The sequence below is a fragment of the Scyliorhinus canicula genome, chromosome 1, assembly GCF_902713615.1.
Source record: "Scyliorhinus canicula chromosome 1, sScyCan1.1, whole genome shotgun sequence".
NCBI lineage: Eukaryota > Metazoa > Chordata > Chondrichthyes > Carcharhiniformes > Scyliorhinidae > Scyliorhinus > Scyliorhinus canicula.
This window is the reverse complement of record NC_052146.1, coordinates 17,596,398-17,623,282: the sequence shown is the minus strand read 5'-3', so window position 1 is coordinate 17,623,282 and position 26,885 is coordinate 17,596,398. Positions and strand designations below refer to the sequence as shown.

The following is a 26,885-nucleotide window of genomic DNA, read 5'->3' as shown; positions in this document are numbered from 1 at the left end:
TTGGTAAGCCACATGTGAATGCTGGCAACTGAAATGTTACATAGATATACACCCACAAATAGGGGTAAAGAACAATGTGGGAACTGCTGGTATATGTCAGGTCTAACAACCCTGCCTAGTCCAGAGGGATATCTGTTCTATAACCGGTTCCTAAAATGCATTTGATTAATTTGAATTTAAAGGGTGACGTTTCATCAGTAGATTAAGATGAAGGCCTGTCCCTGGTAATAAAGCAGATTTAGGTTTCCAGTACATGGGTGAGATATTTTTTATCTCCAGTTTGTATTTAATAAGGAAGATGGCAGGTTGGGAATCGGGTATGTTTTATTCTAAAGATGTAACCGCATTTCTTTTCTCTTCAGTTCTCTGACGTCCGTGACTCTTATAGCTTCTGCAAGAGATCCAATTAATTTCAGAAGCAGTAAAATAGGATCTGTGAGCTGCCCACTTAGAAACAAAATCTCATTTGTACATATTAGTGGAGCTGATCCTGAAAGGAGAATCACATAATGTCAGGGAGCCCTCCGCATCCATTGTTTTAAGTTGCTTATCATGAACTGTGTTGTTTCATATCAACTATAACACTCTTCTGGATGATATTTAATGCTGTTCAGAACTGTCTTCGAGGGCAATGGTTTCTAAAGCATTGATGCTTAGGATAGCTGGTGTGACATATAACCAGCTTCCTCTAACTATTAGACATTGGTCAGCATGGTAGCACAGTGGGTAGCACTAGAGTCATAGATATTTACAGCATGGAAACAGGCCCTTTGGCCCAGCCTGTCCATGCCGCCCAGTTTGGCCCATATCCCTCCATACCCACCCTGCCCATGTAACTGTCTAACTGTTTTTTAAAGGAAAATATTGTATGCACCTCTACCACTGCCTCTGGCAGCCTATTCCAGATGCTCACCACCCTCTGTGTGAGGCAATTTCCCCTCTGGTCTCTTTTGTATCTTTCCCCTCTCACCTTGAACCTATGCCATCTAGTTCTAGACTCCTCTACCTTCGGGAAAAGATGGTGACTATCTATCTTATCAATGCTCCTCACTATTTAATAGACCTCTATAAGATCACCCCTCAGCCTCCTACGCTCCAGGAAAAAAAATTCCCAGTCTATCCAGCCTCTCCTTATAACTCAGACCATCAAGTTCTGGTAGCATCCTCGTAAATCTCTTCTGCTCTCTTTCTGGTTTAACAATATCCTTCCTGTAATAGGGTGACCAGAACTGAACACAGTTTTCCATGTGTGGTCTTCCTAATGTCTTGTACAACTTTAATATGATGTCCCAACTCCTGTATTCAATATTCTGACCAATAAAACTTAGCATGCTGAATGCCTTCTTCACCACCCTGTCCACCTGCGGCTCCACCTTCAAGGAGCCATGAACCTGGAGCACTAGATCGCTTTGTTCTGTAACTCTCCCCAACTCCCTACCATTAACTGAGTAGGTCCTGCCCTGATTTGATCAAGCAAAATGCATCACCTCACATTTATCCAAATTAAACTCAATCTGCAATTCATCAGCCCACTGGTCCAATAGGTCAAGATCCTGTTGCAATTTTATATAACCTCCTTCACTATCCACTTATGCCACCAATCTTGGTGTCATCTGCAAACTTACTAACCATGCCTCCTACATTCTCATCCAAATCATTAATATAACAAATAACAGTGGACCCAGCACCGATCCCTGAGGCACACCGCTGGTCACAGGCCTTCAGTTTGAAAAACAACCCTCCACAACCGCCCTTTGGCTTCTGTCGCCAAGCCAATTTTGTATCCAATTGGCTACCTCACCCTGGATTCCGTGAGATTTAACCTTTTGCAACAACCTACCACGCGGTACCTTGTCAAAGGCCTTGCTAAAGTCCATGTAGACAACTTCGACTGCATTGCCCTCATCTACCTTCTTGGTTTCCCCTTCAAAAAACTCAAATTGGTGAGACATGACTTTCCCCTCACAATGCCATGCTGACTTTCCCTAATTAGCCCTTGCCTGTCTGAATCCCTGTAGATCCTGTCCCTCAGAATACCTTCTAACAATTTACCCACTACAGAAGTATGGCTAACTGGTCTGTAGTTCCCAGGTTTACCCTAAAGCCCTTCTTAAACAAGAGCACAACATTTACTCCCCTTCAACCTTCAGGCAGTCGATGATTCAAATATCTCAGCTAGGGGGGCAGCAGGTTCCTCCCTCGCCTCCCCCAACGTCCTGGGATACATTTCATTAGGTCCCGGGGATTTATCGATCTTGATACGCTTTAATATCTCCAGCACCTCCTTCTCTGTAATATGTACATTCCTCAAGGCATCACTTTTTATTTCCCCAATTTCACTAACATTCATGCCTTTCTCAACTGTAAATACTGACAAGAAATATTCATTTACAACCTCTCCCATCCCTTGTGGATCTGCACATAGATGACCTTGTTTATCCTTAAGAGGCCCTACCCTCTCCCTAGTCACCCTTTTGCCTTTTATGTATCAGTAAAAGCTCTTTGGATTTTCCTTTGCCTTATCTGCCAAGACAATCTCATGTCCCCTTTTTGCCATTTTTGCCTACTGATTTCTCTCTTAACTGTACTCCGACAATCCCTATGCTCTTCAAGGGATCCATTTGATCCCAGCTGCCTATGCAGCCCAGTCACTGTTGCTTCACAGTGCCAGAGTCCCAGATTCAAATCCCGGCTTGGGTCACTGTCTGTATGGAGTCTGCATGTTCTCCCTCGTGTCTGCATGGGTTTCCTCCGGGTGCTCCGATTTCCTCCCACAAGTCCAGAAAGATGTGCTATTAGGTGAATTGGACATTCTGAATTCTCCTTCAGTGTGCCCGACCATGCGCGGAATGTGGCGACTAGGGCCTTTTCACGGAAACTTCATTGCAGTGTTAAAGTAAGCCTACTTGTGACAATAAAGATTATGATTAGGTAAGAAAGGAAGAATTATCATTTCAGAATGTCTTTTTCATGTCTCAGTTCATTCCAAAGTATTCTCCAGCCACAAATGTAGTGTACTCACAGTTCCATGTGTGAGCAAGTGTGTGGGACAACGTGCTTGGGCATGGAAAGTGATCACTCAATCTGTTTTATTTTTGTTTATGTTGGTTCAAGGATGAATGTTGGCCACAACACCTTTGAATACTGGGATGGGGGTCACTGACATCCATTCAAGTAGCAAAATGTGAGATAACACCTTGCCCTGATAGATCATACCATAACAATGCAGCTGTCCCTTGATACTGCGGCACAATGTAATGCTAGATTATATGTTCTCTTCAACATAGAACCCACTGTTTTCTGGCATGGTGAAAAGAATGCTGTCAACAAAGCCAAGAACCCACCTACTCTTGCAGTCCTGCGGGAGAGCTGCACTGTTGAAGGTGCAAGCTCTGGGTTGAAATGTTCAAGGTTGACAGCTTCAGATTCCGAGGTATGCACATCGCCAAAAATCTGTCCTGGTCCACCCACGTCGATGCTACGGCCAAAAATGCACAGCAGCGCCTATACTTCCTCAGGCAACTAAGGAAATTCGGCATGTCCACATTGACTCTTACCAACTTTTACAGATGCACCATAGAAAGCATCCTATCTGGCTGCATCACAGCCTGGTATGGAAACTGCTCAGTCCAAGACCGCAAGAAAATTAATAATATAATAATCGCTTATTGTCACAGGTAAGCTTCAATGATGTTACTGTGAAAAGCCCCTAGTCGCCACATTCCAGCGCCTGTTCGGAGAGGCCGGTACGGGAATTGAATCCGGGCTGCTGCATTGTTCTGCATTACAAGCCAGTTGTTTAGCCTTCAGAGAGTCGTGAACACCGCCCAGTCTATCCCATGAATCTACCTCCCATCCATTGACTGCATCTACACCTCCCACTGCCTGAGGAAAATGGACAGCACAATCAAAGACCCCTCCCACCCGACGTACTCACTCTTCCAACTTCTTCCATCAGGCAGGAGATACAAAAGTCTGAGAACACACACAAACCAATTCAAAAACAGCTTCTTCCTCACTGTTACCAGACTCCTAAATTACCCTCTTATGGACTGATCTGATTAATACTACACGCCTGTATGCTTCAGCCGATGCCGGTGTCTTTGTATTTACATTGTCTATCTTGTGTTGCCCTATTATGTATTTTCTTTTCATGTACAAATGATCTATTTGAGCTGCATGCAGAAAAATATTTTTCACTGTACCTCGGTACACATGACAATAAACACATCCAATCCAATCCAATCCTGGCCAATATAATTCATCAGCCAATAGCTAATAGCTAAAACTGGTTATGATTGCATTGTTGTTTGCGATAAGCGCAAAGTGGCAGTTCTGGTTCCTACATTACAACAATGATTACACTTCAAAATTGTTTTCAATAAACTGAAAAGCACTTTAGGGTGTGCTGAGGAGTGTGTGTACAAAATAGTGAGGACTGGTCCCATAGTAATAATCCCCTCTCTAACTCATGAAATTGTGAATATTACTATATGACCAGCAAGGACAATTCATAATATTAGCAGTCAATTTAGAGAAAAACCTGTTTCCCTTCGGAAGGAGCTTGCACGCAAGCAACTGGAAATGAGATAACACATTATGCTTACCTGGGGGCAAGAGAAGAGGAAAGTAATTGCACTGGCTGGCGAATAAGATAAAATGGGGATGGGGTGTGTGGAATCTACCACATCCAGGTGCTGTAACCCCTGGGGGAAATCTATCCTCTGAACCATATGGAATTTGAAATGCCGTTGAAAGGTCCTTACTCTTTCCTCTGTGGTTTCTAACATTACAAGAAGCCCAGCACAAGTGCAGAACAGACTTGCAACAGTTTCTGAGCCAGCTGGTATGGATATGGAATCGAAATATTGTTGTCCCCTCCCACCTGCCCCAAAGAGTAAAGACACCAGCTGATGGAGTAGTGACCCTCACAGAGCAGAAGGGGCCAGGTCGATTCTTGACCTGAGGTGAGTTAGTTGATTGGAGGGACACGATGGAGAGCAGCAAGTGCCCCTGGAACTCCACCCTGGCATCAGTTAGGAGAGGAGGGGGAAATTGTCGAGAATGCACTTCTAAAAAAAAACTTGTGCGGCAATAAAAGTGGAATACAATCATTATGTATGCTAACTGGCTCCAACCTAAGGTCTTTGACGCTTCAAATATGCTTAGCTCCACATTCTAAGTAGACATTTGACGAAGCTCTAGAGAACGAAGGGCTGTTATCAAATACAATGGCATCTATGGTACGAACGCAAGGCTGGCTGTCATCCTAGATCTGCCAATTGCAATCATCCCAAAGGTAATTTTAATTGTGGGAGATATACTGAAAGAGGTCAACCTTCTTCAAATCAAACGATTTCGCTAACTATGTTTGGAGTGGGGGGGGGGGGGGGCAATAAAGATATCCACATATCACATGCAGCTGACAAGCTTGAATGCCTTTGGCCATTGCATGGAGTGTTTACAAAGGAATGGGGGTGGGGAGGGGGGGGGGGGGGATGGGGGAATGTACCCTCCGGTCTCTCTTTGTGGAAGGGTTGCAATATATACATTGCAGTTTGATTTGATTCTGTTTCACTGACTGCAAATGATGCACTCGACACTCTCAACTGCTCCCTTTGAAAAGTAACGCCAGCAGATTGGCTAATTGCACATCTCAGTCCCTTGTTTCTACAACTCTAGCTGGGAAGCTTGTGAGGCTAAAAGGAGATGTTAGACGTGGGACAATAAATGTCCCCTGTCCGAACCCGCCAGCAAACCTCCCCCACATTTAAATGAAGCGCACGTTTGCAATTAGCCAAAGACGGACTTGAGGCAGAGAGGGTTTGGGATGAGCTGGGAAGCGGCTGACGGACTGGGAGCAGTGGAGAGAGAGAGAGACACACACAGCTTAGCCCCCACCAGCCAGCCTCCCATCTGCCCAATTTCTCGCTGACAACCAAAAAAAAACCGTGACGCATAGAATCGATTCAGAATGCGAAAAGTAGCTTAGAACTGGGCTGGCTGAAACACTCCCTCCTAAATATGGTGTGCCGCCCAGGCTCTGAGTAAGAAGTGCGGGGTGGGAGAGAGAGAGAGAGAGAAAGAGGTAGAGGTGAGAGAGGGAGATCGCTCCTGTTATTGCGCGAGAAACTATCAGAGAAAGGAAGATTCCTCTGTCCATAACACAAAACAAGAAACCCATTGGAAATAAGGAATCGAGAATGCTGCCTTTTGGACTGGGGAACTCCAGTATTCTGTGGCTGCTTCACGCCTTCTTGTTGATCGGAATCGAAGCCGAGGCTCAAGGTAAGACATGTCTGCAGTTTCTCACCTATTACTCGAAATCTTTCCATCTACTTTCTTCCCCCCCCCCCCTCCCCCCCCCATTTTACCCATTGGGAGGGAACGATCCCCGTCTCCTGTGTATCATCCCTCGGTGTGGAGTTTCTCTGGATATCTGAGGATGGCTATTCTACCCCACCTCGCTCCGCGCTTGATGTTTCCAGTTCATTTCACTTCATTCCACACTTCTACCTATTTTCTGTTGCCATCGTTTGTACCCGGACTCAATTCTCTTATATCTTCCTTGTCTTGCTTTAGCTCCTCCGCCCACACTCTCCCCACCCACTCCCCCCCCCCCCCCCCCCATCGCTTCTCACTCTCTCTGTTCCCTCTCATCTTTCTTGAGCTTGCTACATTTCACTTGAAAAGAAAAAAAGAGATGCAAAGAGACAAAGAGCCAGCCGCCCCCGCACAGATCCTACTCTCTCTCTCTCTCTCCCTCCCCAATGATATTCTTGACTTCCCTCCCTCGGCACCTTTAAACAATCTGGAAGTCCCTCTGAATCCTTCAGTTATGAAAACGGCGCCAGCCTTGTCAGGGAAACGCACCTTTCCCATTTAATTATCCCGTTTACAAATAAGCAAGCGGGCTGCTTATTTATCCGGGGGCTTCCAGTCTGAATGAAACCCTGGCAACACCGTAGGAACAGAATGGTGGTCCGCCTGAACGCTTTAAATGTCCAGAATATTCACACTGCACAACGCATCTGTGAATCGGTGTGGATCTGGCATTTGTGTTCGGAGTAAGGTGATTTTGGGGAGCAACTCCCCCTCTTCCTCAGAACATTCCATGAATAGTCCTCTGTGCTCATATTTTATGCTCCATTCTATGTTCTGGATGGGGGGGGGGGGTGCTCTCAACCCCACTTTAGTCAATGGGCATGTCGTCATTTGCCAAGCCCCCTCTTCAGAGTAGATTTGTTTGGAAATTTGTAGACGATGTGTTGACTAATTCTGTCCAGGTAGTTGTGAGGGGGCTGCAGTGTCGGGAGACATTGGAGTGATATGTGAGTACAAAGTTTGGTACTCTGCTCGTCAAACGCTTTATAGCCTTTGACCAACTTTACTCTTACTTCCCTATTCTGCCCCATTGCCCTACGAAATGTGGAAGAAAATGGTGTAACGCCCAGCTTGCCTCCTCCATCTAATTTATGGCACAGGGTGATGAAGTTTGCATCTGACACCATTTGAACCTCTCCAGACCCGTGTAAAGTCAGAATCTAAATTCTCCTGCTTGAGTCTGCAATCATTGTCTACACTTGTGGTTAGAACGCTAGACACTGTAGCAGCCACAGCCGGTGCTCTCTGCGATGCTACAATAACGAGAAAAAACCTGATGCTTCCTATTCAAAGATTTGCCATTCTGACAACAGTCAAAGGGGCTTTGGACCCAGTGAATTCCTCTATTTTGAAAAGGCGTTCACACGAAAAAGAAAATGACCCTTGTTCTAAAATGCCCATTTCCCTGATTAAACTGAGAACGGGTCGGCCGATGATTGGGAGTTTGGTGGTGTTTAACACCACGGGGCAAAGTGAACAGACACGAATTGAGTTGGCGGAGTGGGTTTCAGCACCGTTGTGCTGGACAGCTCCGGGCTCTGGGCTCGAAGTGCATGTTGGCGACACAGGACAACAATGTTGTGGCAGGGTCTGCAAATGCAGCGGGGATTTTTTTTTGTAAGCTATTCTGGGCACCTTGTGCCACCCATTGACATTGGGTTTGAAGTGTGTCTGATAATGCATCTCTGCAGAGCGGTGTGTGTGTGTGGGGGGGGGGGGGGGGGGGGGGGGGGGGGGTACAAAGCGTGATTCAAGTGACACAGTAGCAGCAGGGAATGTGAGAGGAGACGAGAGTCAAGACTCACCCTGTTCTTGTGGTGTTATTTTGCGAATGAATATCCCGCAGCGATGCCACTCTGGCTTATGTGACAGTCACTCCAGCTGCTCAAAGGAGCCGGTCCCTGATCTGCACTGTGAGAACGCGAGGTGATTATTCAGTGTTGTATTCCGACCCTCCTTCTCCCCACCTCACATGCTTGTGGCTGGCTGGCTGTGTGTGTGTGTGGGGGGGGGGGGGGGGGGGGGTTACAATCCGAGTAGCCCTCAAATGCCCTGCTCAAGTGGTATCGCTTCCTGGTGAGCAGGGCCAGACTATTGTATCAGATACCCTCCCAAACCAGCCCTTCGCCTGATCCCTACACATGGAGGTAAAAATTACTGAATAATCATCAGCAGTGGGGAAACCATGTGGATGATTTCATCTACCTTCGGGTTAGTGAAAGGGATTGGAGCCTGATAGGCTATCTTCTGGGTCCGAATGGTCCAGTGTGCCACAAGGCTCTGCAGTTGCCCAGTAAACCTTTGGGGGAGCTATGTTGCCACTGGCTGACACCTTGCAGAATCTGAGTCCCATGGAAGGCCAAAGATGCTTCATGAGTGTGCCCCCACCTCCCACAGGCAGCCCGGGTTGCTGGCACCAGTGTTGATTGTGAAGCAACCCTACTACTTGAACTGCGAGGATAAGGAAGACGTTTCAATTTACATGTATTGAATAAGTTGGTATGTGTCATAAGTAAACTATGAGCTAAAATGCTGATATCCCCCCCCCCCCCCAATGGGAATCATTATTACACTTGTCACAACATGACTCCATTTGTACAGAGGCAGCCTTTCGATCCGGAGGACTGCAATTTCCTGCTGCTGCTTTTAAACTCATGTTCTTGACTCCTCACAATTTATTAAAAGGAGTCACTTTTCACACAAAGGGGCAATAACGTCACAATGTGTTATTTATTTCTTTACCGTGTCTATAAAGGCCAAAAATACAATTGAAACGACACAGAAAAGTATATATGTATATATATATATATTTAAATTTAAGTCTTGGGTGATCTGTGGTGGTATATAGATGCTATGTTACATTGTATAATAGGGTACCAGATTGTAGGAGCTCCTGTGTTGTTTTCCCTAGACATAATGAAAACAAAAAAAAGTGACATTTCAAAATGTATGAAAATACAGGACTGGGACAGATATAAAAATAGGGCAAAGGAGCTAAGAATTTGATAAGGAAAGATTTTTTAAAAATAGATTAGGGTATATTAAAGGAAGTAGGAGGTCTTGTGGTGCAGTGGGTAGTGTTCCCTGCCTCTGAATCAGAAGCTCAGGGCCCGGGTTCCACCCCAGGACTTGATGACCAAGGAAGGTGCGTTCATAATGCAACCGAACAGGTTAAGTATCACGCTTGATGTGGAGTGGCACCACTCAAGCTATAAGCCTCTAATGACAGACTAGTGACATGTTCTGTGAATTGGACATTCTGAATTCCCCCTCAGTGTACCTTATCAGGCGCCGGAATGTGGCAACGAGGGGATTTTCACAGTAACTTCATTGCAATGTTATTGTAAGCCTACTTGTGACAATAATAAAAGATTATAACAGACTAGTGACCTGTTCTGGGAATTGGTAGCTCCCGAAATGGATAAAAGTCTGCCTTAGCGCACCACTAGGTACAGGAAAAGAATTGGAATTGGAATTTGAAAGGAAACATCAATCAATTCCAGAAGACATTTTTCAAAGTTAACATGCGAAAAAATATTGGGGTCACGAAAAGATCCCGGGGCGGCACAGTGGAGGGACAGCACGGTGACACAGTTGTTAGCACTGCTGCCTCACAGTTCCAGCGTCCCAGATTCAATTCTGGCCTCAGGTGACTGTCTGTGTGGAGTTTGCACTTTCTCCCCTTGTCTGCGTGGGTTTCCTCCAGGTGCTCCGGTTTCCTCTCACAGTCCAAAAATGTGCAGGTTAGGTGGATTGACCATCCCAAATTTCCCCTTAGTTTCCAAAAGGTTAGGTGGGATAAGTGGGTTAGGGGGATGGGGTGGAGGTGTGTACTTAAGTAGGGGGCTCTTTCCAAGGGCCGGTGCAGACTCGATGGACCGAATGGCCTCCTTCTGCACTGTAAATTCTATGATCTATGAAGTGACATGATGTCACACAACCAAGGAAAAGCAGACTTACTAAACAAATTAATTTCTGTCTTCATTGGGGAGATCATTAGCACATCAATTGAATTTCCAGTGTGGACAGAGGATTTTAGAAAGAAAATATAAATTTCAGATCGCTGTTTTGCTGAGGAAGATTAGGGCAGCATCTCTTCACTTCAATTTGTCCAGTTAAATGTGAATTTGAATATTTGCTATGTCCCCTAACTTAAGCATGAGAGCTGCTGCCAATTTGGAAGGACTTCATGCAAGGATTCTTAAAGCAGTGGGTGGGAGACTTGGTCACATTCCTGTGAAGTCCTTGGGGAATTATTTGAAGCAAGAAGAGTGCCCAGTAACATCCTTTTAAAAGAGAGTATTAAGGCAACTCCAGAAACCGTTAGCCGCAAAACCTTGCGTTGCCCCATTATATATTTTCTTTTATTTCCATGTATTTAATGATCTATTGAGCTGCTTGCAGAAAACTACTTTTCACTGTACCTCGGTACACGTGACAATAAACAAAATCCAAATCGGAGGTCATTTTTAACTTACCACCAGAATGTAAAACTGGCAAAATTGGGCATCCGTTACAGAAACCACACACAACGCAAAGGGATATTAAGTGATTTGTTTAATGGCTATCTCATCTACAAGGCCAGTTTCACGTCTGGTGATAAATTGAAACTATCCCCTTTTTCCTACATTTCTACATCCTTCTGCATTTCGTCTTCAGGGTAATGACCTCAACCAAACCATCTTCAGCTTCTTCATCAATGACCTTCTTTCCATCTTAAGATCAGAAGTGAGGATGTTTTCACTGGTGTTTGCACAATATTTAATACCATTTGCGATTCCTCAGAAGAAACAGCCCATATTCTGCAAATTAATTAATAAAAGAACAAGTGACTATACTACAAAAGTACTTAATTGGCTGCAAAATGCTTAGGAGCATTCCTAGGCACTGAATAAATGCAACTTTGTTTTTATTTATTTGAACTTTAAGGAAATAATTTGGAGGATAGAAGAGGATAGAAGCAAATATGTTTACTTGGGGATTGCATTAAAATGGATGATTGGGAAGCGGCAAATCAAATTAACGAGGATCGAGATAGGTTGAAAAGGAGGACTGATGAGTGACAAAGAACATTTAAGGTCAAAGAATGTGTGATAATGAAAATAAGGATGGAAAATGAATGACAGTAATACAGATGAGCTTGCAAGACACAACACAGGTGATGAATCTAAAAGTGTTGGTGGTTAATTCACCGAGATAAGAAGTGTGACAGTGATAAGAAAACCTACCGGAATGCTGGGATGTGCTGTCAAAGGGATGAAGCACATATTCCTGGAGTTAATAATGAGTCTGTACAAGGCACTGATATGACCTCATCTTGATTGCGACAGTGAGATACAGACATTGGATGCCTTGCCGAGAAGGGTAGCCATCATGACATTGAGTTTAGAATCATAGAATCATAGAATTTACAGTGCAGAAGGAGGCCATTCGAGTCAGCACTGGCCCTTGGAAAGAGCACACACCTCCACCCCATCCCTTTAACCCAGTAACCCCACCCAACCCAACATTTTTGGACACTAAGGGCAATATAGCATGACCAATCCACCTAACCTGCACATCTTTGGACTGTGGGTGGAAACTGGAGCACCCAGAGGACACCCACGCAGACAAGAGGAGAAAGTACAAAGTCCGCACAGACAGTGACCCAAGCCGGGAATTGAACTTGGGACCCTGGAGCTGTGAAGCAACTGTGCTAAATCGCTACAGCGAATAGCACTATGGGTGTGCCTATGCCACATGGACTGCAGTTGTTCAAGAAGACAGCTTGCCACCACATTCTCCAGGGCAATTAGGGATGGACAACAGATGCTGGCCTTGTCCGCGTCACATGAATGAAAAAAGAAATGATGGAAACACTCAACAGGGCAACGTTTGTGGACAAGTCATTTTTCAGATGTGGTGCCGAACAGACAATGGAAACAAATTGAGTGTGATATAATTACGGGAGAATTGAGCAGCCGTTTGAGGAAGAGAACAATTCAGATGGAGTCAATTTTGGAACAGGTCAACTGGACCTCTGGCACTGTATGCCTGTATCTTCCTCAGGACATGAGTTACTGACTTCAGCCAGCTTACTCAGAGGTAAATAGATGCTCTTCCACGAGGAACGAGGGAGGCAAATTTGAAAATGGAGCATCCAGTACTCCGCAAACTGGAAACTGATTAAAGGATGGTACTGGTAGAAGCATGTCAGAGGGGCACAGCGTAGGTTACTGACTAAGAACAGAAAGCAACCAAACCACAAATTGGATATTCTAAGAAATGAAAGCACTCAGTGCTTAAAGGTCACGTCGAACATTAACTTTGCACTTGCGAGTTCAGATTCAGAGGCCTGAAGAAGAAAATAGGAAAGACTATATAAGTTGCTGGGCTTTCAACCGAAGTGACTTTGTGATGTAACTGCCAGTTGAGATCACCGGGGATTTGTAATGTCAAACTCACAATTACCACATGAATAATTGCATTCAAAAAGCCCTGAAGAAGCTCTTAATTATTTGTTGGCATGATGGGGATGAAGAGGACTGTGACCACATGAACAGCCATTTCCTTATCTGTTATAAACAATTGGCAAAGGAAAATTTAATGCATCAAACAGGAGTAAACAGTGACCCAGCTCACACACAAAAATTACAAGCTGTGATTTAAAAAAAAATTAAGAACAGATTATGAATGACAGATATTCTGTTTTACATTGATTTTTAAAAAACTATCATTCTCGGCAACAAAACGTCAGGTTATTCCTTGGCATTGGATTGGAGTAAGATGTTTGTCTTCAATTTGGTCTCTCGCACAACCCCCATTTTGATTTCTCCATCTTAGCCAGCTGTGCCTTTCGCTTTAAGCTCTGGAATTCCCTCGCTAAGGGTGGGAGTTTCTGGTCCTTCTTCCGGACCCGCTGAAGCTACACCCCCCCCCCCTCCCCGTGGCGGGTTCCCGATGGCGGGACGGGCGAGCCACGCAAAATGCAGTGGACATGGGCAGGACCGGAAGGTTCCGATAGTCGCCAACGTTGAAATGCCTCCACCACTGCAAATCACGCCACTGGGGGTTGGTTGGGTGGGGGGGGGGGGGGGGAGATTCCCGTTAGGGGTGGGGGATTCCTGCCCCAAATCTTACTGCCTTGCTACTTCCCTCTATTACTTTAAGGATCACCTCTTAAAATCTACCTCTTTGATCACCTCCTCTAATATCTCCTTACCTGGCTCAGGGTAAGATTTTGTTTCGCAACAGTCCAGTGCCTTCGGTATTGTGCTACATTAAAGGTGCTACAGAAATGCAAGTTAATATGGCAGACAGATGGTTGAGTATTTTTATTTATATTTCAGACTGCAGTTTGCGGCTACCACCATAATTCATAACACTCAAATTCTGATTCGTCATGTGTTGACCGGGACCCTCGCTCCAGTCGATCGATAGACACAACACCTTTAACTTTGAATCAAGTTACTTGTTTATTGAACACAATATAAAAATCCCAATGCTTATCACCACTACAACATACACTAAATCAAAACGTCATTGCTTAAAGTATCAAAAGCTTTGTTACACACAGTAAAGTATCTAAACTCTGTTCTGCAAAGGTATCAAAACTCACGGCTTGGATCTAAATACCACCCGTTAAGAGGTGAGGTGATCAGACTCCCTCTAGATGGATCCCAATGTCGCCTCTGTATGTGGGCAGCAGGGTAGCACAAGTGGCTAGCACTGTGACTTCACAGCGCCAGGGTCCCAAGTTCGATTCCCTGCTGGGTCACTATCTGTGCGGAGTATGCACGTTCTCCCTGTGACTGTGTGGGTTTCCTCCGGGTGCTCCAGTTTCTCCCACAGTTCAAAGATGTGGGGTGCGATTCTCCGCCCCCCACGACGGGTCGGAGAATAGCGGGAGGGCCTTCCCGACATTTTTCCCGCCCTCCCGCTATTCTCCCCCCCCCCCCCCCCCGCCCAACTCCCGACACAAATCGCTGCCGCCGTTTTTTTACGGCCGGCAGCGATTCACAGCTGATAGATGGGCCGAAGTCCCAGCCCTTTACGCTGTTTTTACGAACGGCAAACACACCTGGTCTGGCCGTTCGTAAAAACGGCGGGAACAACTCGCTTTATATAACCATGGCACCGATTGGCACGGCAGTACCACGGCCGTGCCAAGGGTGCCATGGGCCCACGATCGGTGGGCACCGATCGCAGGCAGCAGGCCCGATGCCCGCGCACTATTTCTCCTTCCGCCGCCCCGCAGTATCCATTCGCGGGGCGGCTGAGGGGCATCCCGGCCCGCGCATGCATGGGTTTCGCGCAAATACACGATGACGTCATCCGTGCATGCGCGGGTTGGAGTCTTCCAATCCGCGCATGCGCAACTGACATCATATGACGTGTCAGCCGGCGCTAACTCCGGCAAGCGGGCTTAACGAAATTCGTTAAGCCCGTGATGCCGGAGCTTACGGCGTCAGGCTGCTAGCCCCGACCGGGGACCAGAATCGGTTCCCGGTCGGGAAGGGGCGCGCTGGCATCAAACCCGCCCGGGTTTGACGCCAGCCTTACGATTTCTCCCGTTTTGGGAGAATCGCGCCCATGCTGTTTCAGTGGATTGGCCATGATAAATTGCCCTTAGTGACCAAAAATGTTCGGAGGGGTTACGGGGTTAGGGGGATAGGGTGGAAGTCAAGGCTTAAGTGAGTTGGTGCAGACTTGAATGGCCTCCTTCTGCACTGTATGTTCTCTGTGTCCCGGACCCAGGGCACATCTTCTCACAAAGGTTATTCCTGCAGGTTATCACGTCAGAAGTCTATTTGTATCTCCTTTTCATGCAGATCTCGCTCATGCTTCCAGACACGTACTCACAGGACAGCACTAATCAATCAATGTCTTATTTGGTCACGAATGCTCAAAGAGTCGTGACTCACTCAGGGGTCATATTTCTTCTCAGGAGCAAGACACACAGGAGTCTGTGTTCAATCACTGTCTGTCTGAGGCATAGCAACAGCCATTAGTCCAATCAGCTCAGTCCCTGGCTGTACATCCTGTTCTTTACTGCAGAACCCCCTCTGTTTATGCAGCTCATGCTGAAACAGAGTTAGCCTTTTTAACCATCAGGCTTTGCTGCTGTCTTCATTTAACAGATACCCATCAGGCTATATATGAATAGCAGTTTTCAAAGTAATGAATACATTGAGTTATTTTTATTGGCCATGGGAACCCCATATGTCTCCAATCTCTTAAATCTTGTTGATTTTTTAAGTGGAAAATCATGACTCTCATTCTATTTCAGATCGATTGGTGTCTCATCACATATGTCCTGTATTCAGCTCATTTACCCCATTTGAACGGCTTTAGCAATTCAATTGGGTAATCCAAGTTGCCCCTATATATGGCTAGATTTAAATGAATATTGCTTAAAAAATTACTTTTTTAATTGGGAAGCCTTAAAATATTCAGCCAATCAGACCGCATTGGCGGAGAGCGTAACGGAATTAACTTCTGAGGTCAGTGCCTTCTCATCAGAAATGGAATCGTTAACGATGTCATGGTTTTTGTGCAAGTATGACACAGGGAAATGGGGGTGGGGGAGAGGAAATTACAAAGGAGGAGGTCAGTGACCGGGTGAAAGGCAGAAGTGGCTAAATGGCAGCAGACAAGAGAAAAAGAGAGGATTACGGGGTGAGTGAAGAAATTACCGATACGTTGGGTGGAGCTGTAAATGGCAACAGCAGCATTATTACTAGCACCTTCTGTTTGAAGAAGGAGCAGTCATTGTGAACTGAAATTGTTGAACTCAGTGTTGAGTCGAGAAGACCACAAAACGCCCAATTGAAAGATTAGGTGCACTGCCTTCAGCTTCCAGTGAGATTCTTTGGAACAGTGTGGAGGCGAAGGACAGAGAGGTCAGGGTGGCATGGAGTCGGGCAATTACAAAGCAAAGGGATCATCCTATCTACTTTTCTTAGAGGAGACCGCAATGTGGATTATACTGCTTTTGCTGCTCATGATATGGCCACTTTCGTTCATGAGGAGTCCAAATTTATCTTCATCCATTCTCATCAGGCTCACACAGGCTATTTTTTTAAAAACTTCTGTATAGGAAGATGAATGAATGTTCCGAAATTAGAGTCAGTCCTATTTCTCCAAACAATTATCCGACAAGTTGAACTTTTTAAAACAACTTCTCCAGAATATTTGTCCTCCTTTGTTAGTATGGATTTGATGTTTCAAATGCTAACGTACTGATACTTTTATCTTTAGGACGTCAATTTAGATCCATGCCTGAGATGTTTGCTTTATCATTGCTCATTCATGGGCCTGAAAGATGCACGATTGCCACAGGCGCCAGTCAATGAACCTTCGATAGTATTCTGACCTATTCTAAAGGCATGGCTGGACCGAGATATCAGACCATGGAAGGACAATATACTCGTCGCAGTTCATTAAGTTAAAAAGCAGGTTTATTTCGCAAGGAGTGTGTGTTATAGTTTCCGTTGCCATGCCTTTGTTCGCTCAAGACTCAATTATTTCAATGTTCGCCTGACAGGCCTCCCTCCTTACACACTCTGCAACCTCGAACTTATCCAAAATCCTGCTGACTGCACACTACCCTGCATCAAGTCCCTTTTTCCCACCATCCTAGCATGACATCCTGATCTACATTGGCTCCCAATTAAGCCTCGAGTTTAAAATTCTCATCTTTGCTTTTAAATTCCCTCCATGGTCTCACTCCTCACTATCTCCGTAATCTACTCCCGCCCCAAAACCCTCCAAGATTTCCTTGATCATCCAATTCTGGTCTCTTGCTCTCTCCCAATTTGCCTCGTCCCACCATTGCCTTCAGCCGCCCAGGCCCTCTAAGCTCTGGAGTTTCTAGCCTAAACGTCTACACCTTACTACCTCTCTGTTCCCCGAAGGCACATCTCAAAACTTGCTTCTTTGATCATAATCTTGTCCCTAACGTGTGGCTTGTTGTCAACTTTTGTCTGACAACACACTTAGGAAGCTCCTTGGGACATTTAACGTGTCAGTGAGATTATATAAATGCAAGGTGTTGTTAAGTACACCGGAACCTATTTTCTAGAGAAATTTGTTGAACATTCATTATTTCTATCATAACTTAGATGGAGATATGGTGGACTGTACATAAATAAGTCAATGCAAATAGGGGCGGCACGGTAGCACAGTTGTTAGCGCTGTTGCTTCACAGCTCCAGGGTCCCAGGTTCGATACCCAACTTGGGTCACTGTCTGTGCCTGGTCTGCAAGTTCTCCCCGTGTCTGCATGTGTTTCCTCCGGGTGCTCCAGTTTCCTCTCACAGTCCAAAGATATCCCTGTTAGGTGGATTGGCCCTACTAAATTGCCCATAGTGTTCAAAAAGATTAGATGTGGTTACTGGGGGGTGTGGGGATAGGATGGAGGTGTGGGCTTAGGTGGGTTGGTCTTTCCGGTGTGGACTCGATGGACCAAATGGCCTCCAACTGCACTATAAATTCTATGACTTCTATGACCAGGGGATTTTCACAGTAACTTCATTGCAGCGTTAATGTAAGCCGACTTATGACACTAATGCAGATTATTATTATTATTTTGAAAGAGTGCAATGTTTTGCCAAGGGCATGTCAATAGTTGTGGCATAATCCGGGACAGGGGTACAGACTTGGGGGAAAGAAAAGTGAATGGACAACATATTAGCCCAAGGTCACTATGTTGCAGGGGTTAATTACCATAGGCGCCTGTGGCCATTGTTGGTCGAAAGCAATTTGGCAGTCTCTCTGCAAAGACAGGCACCTTCTGCATGGACTCAATCACTGAAATGAAAAATGAAAATCGCTTATTGTCACGAGTAGGCTTCAGTGAAGATACTGTGAAAAGCCCCTTGTCGCCACATTCCGGCACCTGTCCAGGGAGGCTGGTACGGGAGGTCACACATGCCAGTGATATGAAGATGGGCATTGAGACGTGGATTTGGATCTGGAAAAGGGTAGCAGGCTGGCCACAGGAGAGACCACAGGAGGAAATAAGCCTGGGGCCAACGAAAATGAACCAAGTACTGGCATTAATGAGGCTGTGATGAAGTGGAAAACTAGAGGGTATAAGAAAGAGTGAGAGATATAAAAGGCAGAGGGAGATTGTGTTCCACCGTGGTAAGATGAAAGGAGAAGCTTTTGATAAGGTTTGATGTTTGGGAGACTGATGGCGAAGGTAAGAGCCCGTGGGATCCAGGCAGATTTGGCAAATTCAATCCAAAATTGGCTGAGTGGCAGGAAGCAGAGGGTGATGGTCAAGGGGTGTTTTTCTGACTGATTGGAAGCCTGTGTCCAATGGGGTCCCGCAGGGATCGGTGTTGAGGGCCTTGCTGTTTGTGGTTTATATAAATTATTTAGATATGAATGTCGGAGGGTTGATCAGTAAGTGTGTGGTCGATACGAAAATTGGTGTGGGGTAAATAGTGAGGACGATAGCCTTTGATTACAGGAGGATATAGACGGGCTGGTCAGATGGGCTGATTAGTATCAAATGGATTTCAATCAGGATAAGTGTTGGTTAGGCCACAGCTGGAGTATTGTGTGCAGTTCTGGAATCCGCAATACAGTGATAGCACTGGAAAGAGTGCAGAGGAGATTTATCAGGATGTTGCCTGGATTGGAGAGTGTTAGCAGGGCCGGCCCAAGGCACCGGCAACTCGGGCAGTCGCCCGGGGCGCCATGTGCTAGGGGGCGCCAGACTCGGGTCCCGCGCATGCGCAGTTGGGCCGGTGCCAAATGCGCATGCGCGGTGGCCGCCCTCCCCAGGGCGGCCCCCTCTGCCCCCCCCCTCGGCCCTGCCCCCGCGCCTCGGGCCCGCCCCCCTCGCCTCGGGCCCGCCTCGGGCTCGCCTCGGGCCCGCCCACGCCGCCTCGGGGCCGCCCACGCCGCCTCGGGCCCGCCCACGCCGCCTCGGGCCCGGCCCGCCTCGGACCCGGCCACGGCCCGCCTCGGCCACGGCCCGCCTCGGCCACGGCCCGCCTCGGGCCCGGCCCCCCACCGCCTCGGACTCGGCCCCCCCCCGCCTCGGACTCGGCCCCCCGCGGCCCCGCCCCCTCTCGGCCCCGCCCCCCCCTCGCCCCCACCCCCCCCCTCGCCCCCGCCCCCCTCACCCCCGCCCCCCTCACCCCGCCCCCCCCCCTCGCCCCCGCCCCCCCCCCCCCCGCCCCCCTCGGCCCCCCCCCCCCCCGGCCCCCCGGCCCCGCCCCCCCTACCCCCCCGGCCCCCCCTACCCCCCCGGCCCCGCCCCCCCCCGAAGGGCGCCGAAGTTCAGCTTGCCCGGGGCGCCAGCAACCCTAGGGCCGGCGCTGAGTGTTAGTTATGAAGCGAGATTGGATAGACTGGGGTTCTTTTCCTTGGAGCAGAGGAGACTGAGGGGGGATAAGATTGAGATGTATAAAATTATGAGGGGCATAGATAGAGTAGACAGGAACAAAGGTTTACAGATGTGAGGAATACCATTTTTACCCAGAGGGTGGTAGGAGTTTGGAACTCGCTGTCTGAAAGGTGGAGACAGAGACCCTCATAACATTTAAAGAACAAAGAAAAGTACAGCACAGGAACAGGCCCTTCAGCCCTCCAAGCCCGTGCCGACCATGCTGCCCGACTAAACTACAATCTTCTACACTTCCTGGATCCATATCCCTCTATTCCCATCCTATTCATTTATAATAATAATCTTTATTAGTGTCACAAGTAGGCTTACATTAACACTGCAATGAAGTTACTGTGAAAAGCCCCTAGTCGCCACACTCTGGCTCCTGTTCGTGTACACGGAGGGAGAATTCAGAATGTTCAATTCACCTCACAAGAACATCTTTCGGGACTTGTGGGAGGAAACCAGAGTTAGGTATGCACTTGCGTTCCCAGGGCAAACAAGGCTATGGGCCAAGTGCTGGAAAATGGGATTACATTGTTTGGGTCGTTGTTTTTCACCAGCGCAGACTAATTCTATGACTCGAAGGTAAATCTAAAAGAAGCTCATGGACTGATTCCTGGAGATGATGTAAAGAGAAAACTGGGGCTAATATCAGCAATGAAATGGAGAGAGAAAACACTTTAGACCAGAGTTGGATAGGCTTGCAGAGTCTAAAAGTAAGGTGAATGTGTCGAAGGGTTTGACATTTCAGCATGGCATTTCAAACACCTTGGCCAGGATTCGGAGGATCCGACCCCCGGGGGGGCCCCCACAGTGGCCTGGCCCTCGATCGAGGCCCACCGATTTGCGGGCGGGCTTGTTCCGTGGGGGCACTTCTTTCCTCCATGCCAGGCCCCTGTAGGGCTCTGCCATATTGCCCGGGGGCCGGCACGGGGAAGAGAACCCCTGCACATGCGTGGAAATACGCCTGCCGGTCCGCCCATGCGCGAGATCACGCCAGCCGTTCCACGCATGCGCGAACTCGCGGAAGCCCTTCGGCGCGGCTGGAGCGGCGCCAATGACTTCGGCGACAACCTAGCCCCCGAGAAAGTGGAGGTAAGTGGAAAATTCGTCACCTTGGGGGGCCGTTGATGCCGGAGTCGTTGGCGCTGGTTTTCCCGCCGGCGTGGGGACGTAGTCCCATTTTCTCAGAATCCCGCCCCTTTCCTTTGTCAAGATATTAAATTAAAATGAGTTGTCTACTTCCAAACATGTTCTTCCTCTGTCATTTATGCATTCTGCATTTTTCAGTGCTTAGTGCTTCACAGGTTCCCCATCTGCTTAGAGACAGTGGATTGGTCCATATTTAAGAACTCAGCGACTAACTTAAATGAGTATGCCACCACCGTCACAGACTTCATCAGCAAATGTGTGGACGACTGCGTGCCAAAGAAAGCAGTACGTACGTTCCCCAACCGGAAACCATGGCTCAACCGCGAGATTGACTCCCTACTGAAGGACAGATCTGAGGCGTTCAAGGCAGACGACTCTGTCCTATACAAGAAATCCAGGTACAACCTCCGCAAAGCCATCCGAGATGCCAAGAGAGAATATCAAAAAAAGCTAGAGTCACAGACAGACTCTCGGCGGTTGTGGCAAGGACTAAACAACATAACGGGCTACAAAGCGAAGCCGAGCAGTATCTCTGGCAGCAGCGCACCCCTCCCCGATGAACTTAATGCATTCTATGCTCGGTTTGAGCAGGTAACCAACAATCCGCTGTCGAGTGCCCCAGCAGCCCATAATTCACCCAAACCCACCATCACAGTTTCCGAAGTCAGATCGGCCTTCCTGAAAGTGAACCCATGGAAGGTGATGGGCCCAGACGGGATCCCTGGTCGTGCACTCAGAGCCTGCGCATACCAGCTGGCAGAGGTATTCACAGACATCTTTAACTTATCCCTACTCCACTCCAAGGTCCCCACCTGCTTCAAGAAGACCACCATCATACCGGTACCAAAGAAGAACCAGGCAACATGCCTCAATGACTACCGCCCGGTGGCCCTGGCTTCAGTTGTAATGAAGTGCTTCGAGAGGCTGATCATGAAGCGCATCACCTCCATACTCCCGGAACGCCTTGACCCACTTCAATTTGCATATCGTCGCAACCGGTCCACATCAGACGCCATTTCCCTGGCCCTACACTCATCCCTAGAGCATCTCGAAAACAAGGACTCCTACATCAGACTCCTATTTATTGACTACAGCTCCGCCTTCAACACCATAATCCCAGCCAAGCTCATATCAAAGCTCCAAAACCTAGGACTTGGCTCTCCACTCTGCAACTGGATCCTTGACTTTCTGACCAACAGACCACAATCAGTAAGAATGAATACCAATACCTCCTCCACAATAGTCAATACCGGTGCCCCGCAAGGCTGCGTACTTAGCCCCCTACTCTACTCCCTGTACACACACGACTGCGTGGCAAAACTTGGTTCCAACTCCATCTACAAGTTTGCTGACGATACGACCATAGTGGGCCGGATCTCGAATAACGACGAGTCAGAATACAGGAGGGAGATGGAGAACCTAGTGGAGTGGTGTAACGACAACAATCTCTCCCTCAATGCCAGCCAAACTAAAGAGCTGGTCATCGACTTTAGGAAGCAAAGTACTGTACACACCCCTGTCAGCATCAACGGGGCCGAGGTGGAGATGGTTAGCAGTTTCAAATTCCTAGGGGTGCACATCACCAAAAATCTGTCCTGGTCCACTCACGTCGACGCTATCACCAAGAAAGCACAACAGCGCCTATACTTCCTCAGGAAACTAAGGAAATTCGGCATGTCCACATTAACCCTTACCAACTTTTACAGATGCACTATAGAAAGCATCCTATCGGGCTCCATTACAGCCTGGTATGGCAACTGCTCGGCCCAGGACCGCAAGGAACTTCAGAGAGTCGTGAATACCACCCAGTCTATCACACGAACCTGCCTCCCATCCATGGACTCCACCTACACCTCCCGCTGCCGGGGGAAAGCGAGCAGCATAATCAAGGATCCCTCCCACCCGGCTTACTCACTTTTCCAACTTCTTCCATCGGGCAGGAGATTCAGAAGTCTCAGAATACGCACAAACAGACTCAAAAACAGCTTCTTCCCCCACTGTTACCAGACTCCTAAATGACCCTCTTATGGACTGACCTCATTAACACTACACCCTGTATGCTTCAACCGATGCCAGTGCTTATGTAGTTACATTGTATATCTTGTGTTGCCCTATTATGTATTCTCATGTATTTTCTTGTCTTTTCTTGAATTTTGTTTAATTTCCTTTTCTTCCATGTACTGAATGATCTGTTGAGCTGCTTGCAGAAAAATACTTTTCACTGTACCTCGGTACACGCGACAATAAACAAATCCAATCCAATCCAATCCATCTACTCGCTGCCAACAGTATTTATTTTCCTCTGTTCGCTACTTTCAGTGATGAAGTACAATAGGATTCAAATTGAGCTCAGAGAGATGACCACATGGGTTCTCAAGGGTATCAGTTTCTGTGCGTTTCAGGCCGGACACACCATGCAGCGCAAGCACATTTTATGTTTCCATATCCTTCAGTAGTTGTCGACTTACTGGCTTGTTACTCGGAATGGATATGAATGAAGAGATTGCCGGGACAGAGGCCCCAACAGTGTAATAAATGCAAGGGATTCCTGGCAGAGAAAGGTTTGAAACTATTTGGTATAAAGCACCATTTATAGGCCGTCCTCAGCGATTGCTGGCACGCAGACCAGGAATGTCCTGGGGCCATTGCATAGTTTTTGTTTCCTTAGCTCAGGGGTGGGCAAACTTTTCCGTGCAAGGGCCACATTCAGAAATTTACAATTTTAAAGGGCCGCATAGTATATTAAGTGAAATAATTAATATTTTAAATAGCCAAAATAAAAGGTCTTTAAAGAAAAAAAAGCACATTTATTTGAAAAACAAAGTAACTCAGTAAGTAACAGAACAATGTCAATGAGAATGATGCATCTGACTGCAGTCATTTACCAGTTTGTTGAAATCAGGTGTCAGGTTGCTTGTGCTGATCCTTAACACTGACAGAAGCACAGCCTAGCCGAGTCAACGATAAAAACGCGCGTAGTGGGGTGGATGAGTGGGGCTGCCTTATTGGTCGGTTTAGTTGGGTGTGAGACCAATAGGAGTCCAGGTTACAAACAATAATAAGGCTTATTGTTTGTAACCTGGACTCCTATTGGTCACACACCCAACTAAACCGACCAATGAGACAGCCCCACACATCCACCCCACTACGCGCATTTTTATGCGGCCCGTCAATGAGGTGCCCGGAATCATAACCGGCATTTTTGAAAAGCCGCCGGGGAAAAGCCGCTGAAGTAAATGCGCTTATTGATAAGCGCATTTACTTCAGCGGCTTTTCCCCGGCGGCTTTTCAAAAATGCCGGTTATGATTCCGGGCACCTCTTTGGCGGGCCGCATAAAAACCATTGTCGGGCTGCATGCGGCCCGAGGGCCGTAGTTTGCCCACCCCTGCCTTAGCTGATCCATTTGTGATCTCGTGAATCCTCCTGTAAATCCTGAGGACAATTGGTGAGGGCAGAGTTGTCTTCCTCTCTCATGCACCTTCTGCCCACAGCTAACCATGCGCCAAGAGCAGTGAATTTAAAATGGCCGGGTGCACAGATATCGCACCTTCACAGGTCATCAGCTGGAAGAGAGAAAGTCAGAAAAGCAAAGAATGAGGGCTGGTTCTGAATTTAAATTTGTCTGCTGGGGAATGTACCACAGGGGGAGTGAGAGTGCACCAGTAATGGTGTCATTCTGAGAAGAACCTGTTCAAAGTGTTTTCTCTTAAATGGAAAGCGGTATATTGTGGATGCTGGAATTCTAAAATACAACAAGAAAATGCTGAGGCACTCAATGGGCCAGAGAGTGTCTGCCAGAGAGAAACTGAGTGCCTTTTCAGGCCCATCGGAGACCTGTATGTTCTTCATGAAGCACATCTCTCGATGGAGTCTTGGTGAGTTCTGAGAGGAGAGGGCAGGATAATCGCACAATGATGTTTGACAAGGATGTTGATGACTCTTTTGAAATCTAAGCCTTCCTTAGAACATAGAACATAGAATTTTACAGTGCAGAAGGAGGCCATTCGGCCCATCGAGTCTGCACTGGCTCTTGGAAAGAGCACCCTACCCCCTACCCAAGGTCAACACCTCCACCCTATCCCCATAACTCAGTAACCCCACCCAACACTAAGGGCAATTTTGGACACTAAGGGCAATTTATCATGGCCAATCCACCTAACCCGCACATCTTTGGACTGTGGGAGGAAACCGGAGCACCCGGAGGAAACCCACGCACACACGGGACGGATGTGCAGACTCCGCACAGACAGTGACCCAAGCCGGAATCGAACCTGGGACCCTGGAGCTGTGAAGCGATTGCGCTATCCACAATGCTACCGTGCTGCCTTCTCACAGCGCATTGACTCCTTAGAAATTCAGTCACTGAAAAAAGAATCTCCCTGTGAAAAATGGATAGTCTGCGCACCATTCCGACTCCCACCCCACCTCCGCAAAATATCTGTTGCTCTGCAAAGTCAGGGTGGGTGAATGGTCCTGATCACCCCACGCATTGCCAGTGATACACAATGGTCATTCCAATTAAAATTAACGTGAAATTCACAGTTCTTCTCTTGGGGAAGAAGGAAGGGGCAGGTGACAGAAGTGTCAGTGAGGGATCACTTTGGGACCAGTGACCATAATTCCATTAGTTTTAAGATGGCGATGGACAATGATTGGTCTGGCCCAAAAGTTACAATTCAAAATTTTGGCAAGGCCAATTTCGATGGTATAAGACAGGAACTGTCAAAGGTTAATTGGGAAGTCTGTTGGCAGGCAAGTGGGAGGCTTTTGAAAGTATGTTAACCAGGGCTTGGGGTAAGCACATTCCTTTTAGAGTGAAGGGCAAGGCTGGTCGAAGTATGGAACCCGAGATGACTCAGGACATTGAGGCCCTGATCAAAAAGAAAATGAAATGAAATGAAAATCACTTATTGTCACGAGTAGGCTTCAATGAAGTTACTGTGAAAAGCCCCTAGTCGCCACATTCCGGCGCCTGTCCGGAGAGGCTGGTACGGGAATTGAACTGTGCTGCTGGCCTGCTTGGTCTGCTTTAAAAGCCAGCGATTTAGCTGAGTGAGCTAAACCAGCCCCTAGAAGGAGGAGGCATATGATACACACAGGCAGCTGGGATCAAGTGGATCCCTTGAAGTGTATAGAGGTTGTCGGAGTAGAGTTAAGAGAGAAATCAGGGGGTCAAAAAGGGAACACGAGATTGCTTTGGCAGATAAGGCAAAGGAGAATCCAAAGAGCTTCTACAAATACATAAAGGGCAAAGGAAGAACTCGGAATAGAGTAAGGCCTCTTAAAAATCTACAAGGCCATCTATGTGCAGATCGACAAGAGATGGGTGAGATCCTGAATTAACATTTCTCATCCGTATTAACGTTGAGAAAGGCATGGGTGTTGGGGAACTTGGGGAAATAAATAGTGATGTCTTGAGGAATGTACATATTACAGAGAAGGAGGTGCTGGAAGTCTTATAGCGCATCATGGTAGATAAATCCCCAGGACCTGATGAAATGTATTCCAGGAATTGTGGGAGGTGAGGGAGGAATTTGTGCGTCCCCTAGCAGAGATATTTGTATCGTCGACAGCCACAGGTGAGATGCCTGAAGATTGGAGAGTACCAAACGTTGTGCTCTTGTTTAAGAAAGGCCGCAGGGAAAAGCCTGGGAACGACAGACCGTTGAGCCTAACGTTTGAGGTGGGTAAGGTATTAGAAGGAATTCTGAGAGACAGGATCTTCAGGCCTTTAGAGAGGCAAGGACTGCTTAGGGACAGTCAGCATGGCTTTGTGAGTGGAAAATCATGTCTCTCAAATTTGATTGAGTTTTTTGAAGGGGTAGCCAAGAAGGCAGATGAGGGCAGTGCAGTCGACGTTGTCCACATGGACTTTAGCAAGGCCTTTGACAAGGTACCGCATGGTAGGTTGTTGCATAAGGTTAAATCTAGGGTGAGGTAGCCAATTGGATACAAAGTTGGCTTG

General features: G+C 47.2%; 1 protein-coding gene across 1 annotated transcript in view; it reads left to right on the top strand.

Annotated features, from left to right (window-relative positions):
* Positions 1-5,566: 5,566 nt before the first annotated feature.
* The window catches only part of LOC119974779 (seizure 6-like protein), a 398,298-nt gene continuing 376,979 nt past the window's right edge, over positions 5,567-26,885 (top strand). The window contains exon 1 of the mRNA XM_038814062.1: positions 5,567-6,288. Coding sequence (XP_038669990.1) covers positions 6,204-6,288 — 85 coding nt within the window. The 5' untranslated portion in view covers positions 5,567-6,203. The remainder of the gene's footprint in view (positions 6,289-26,885) is intronic.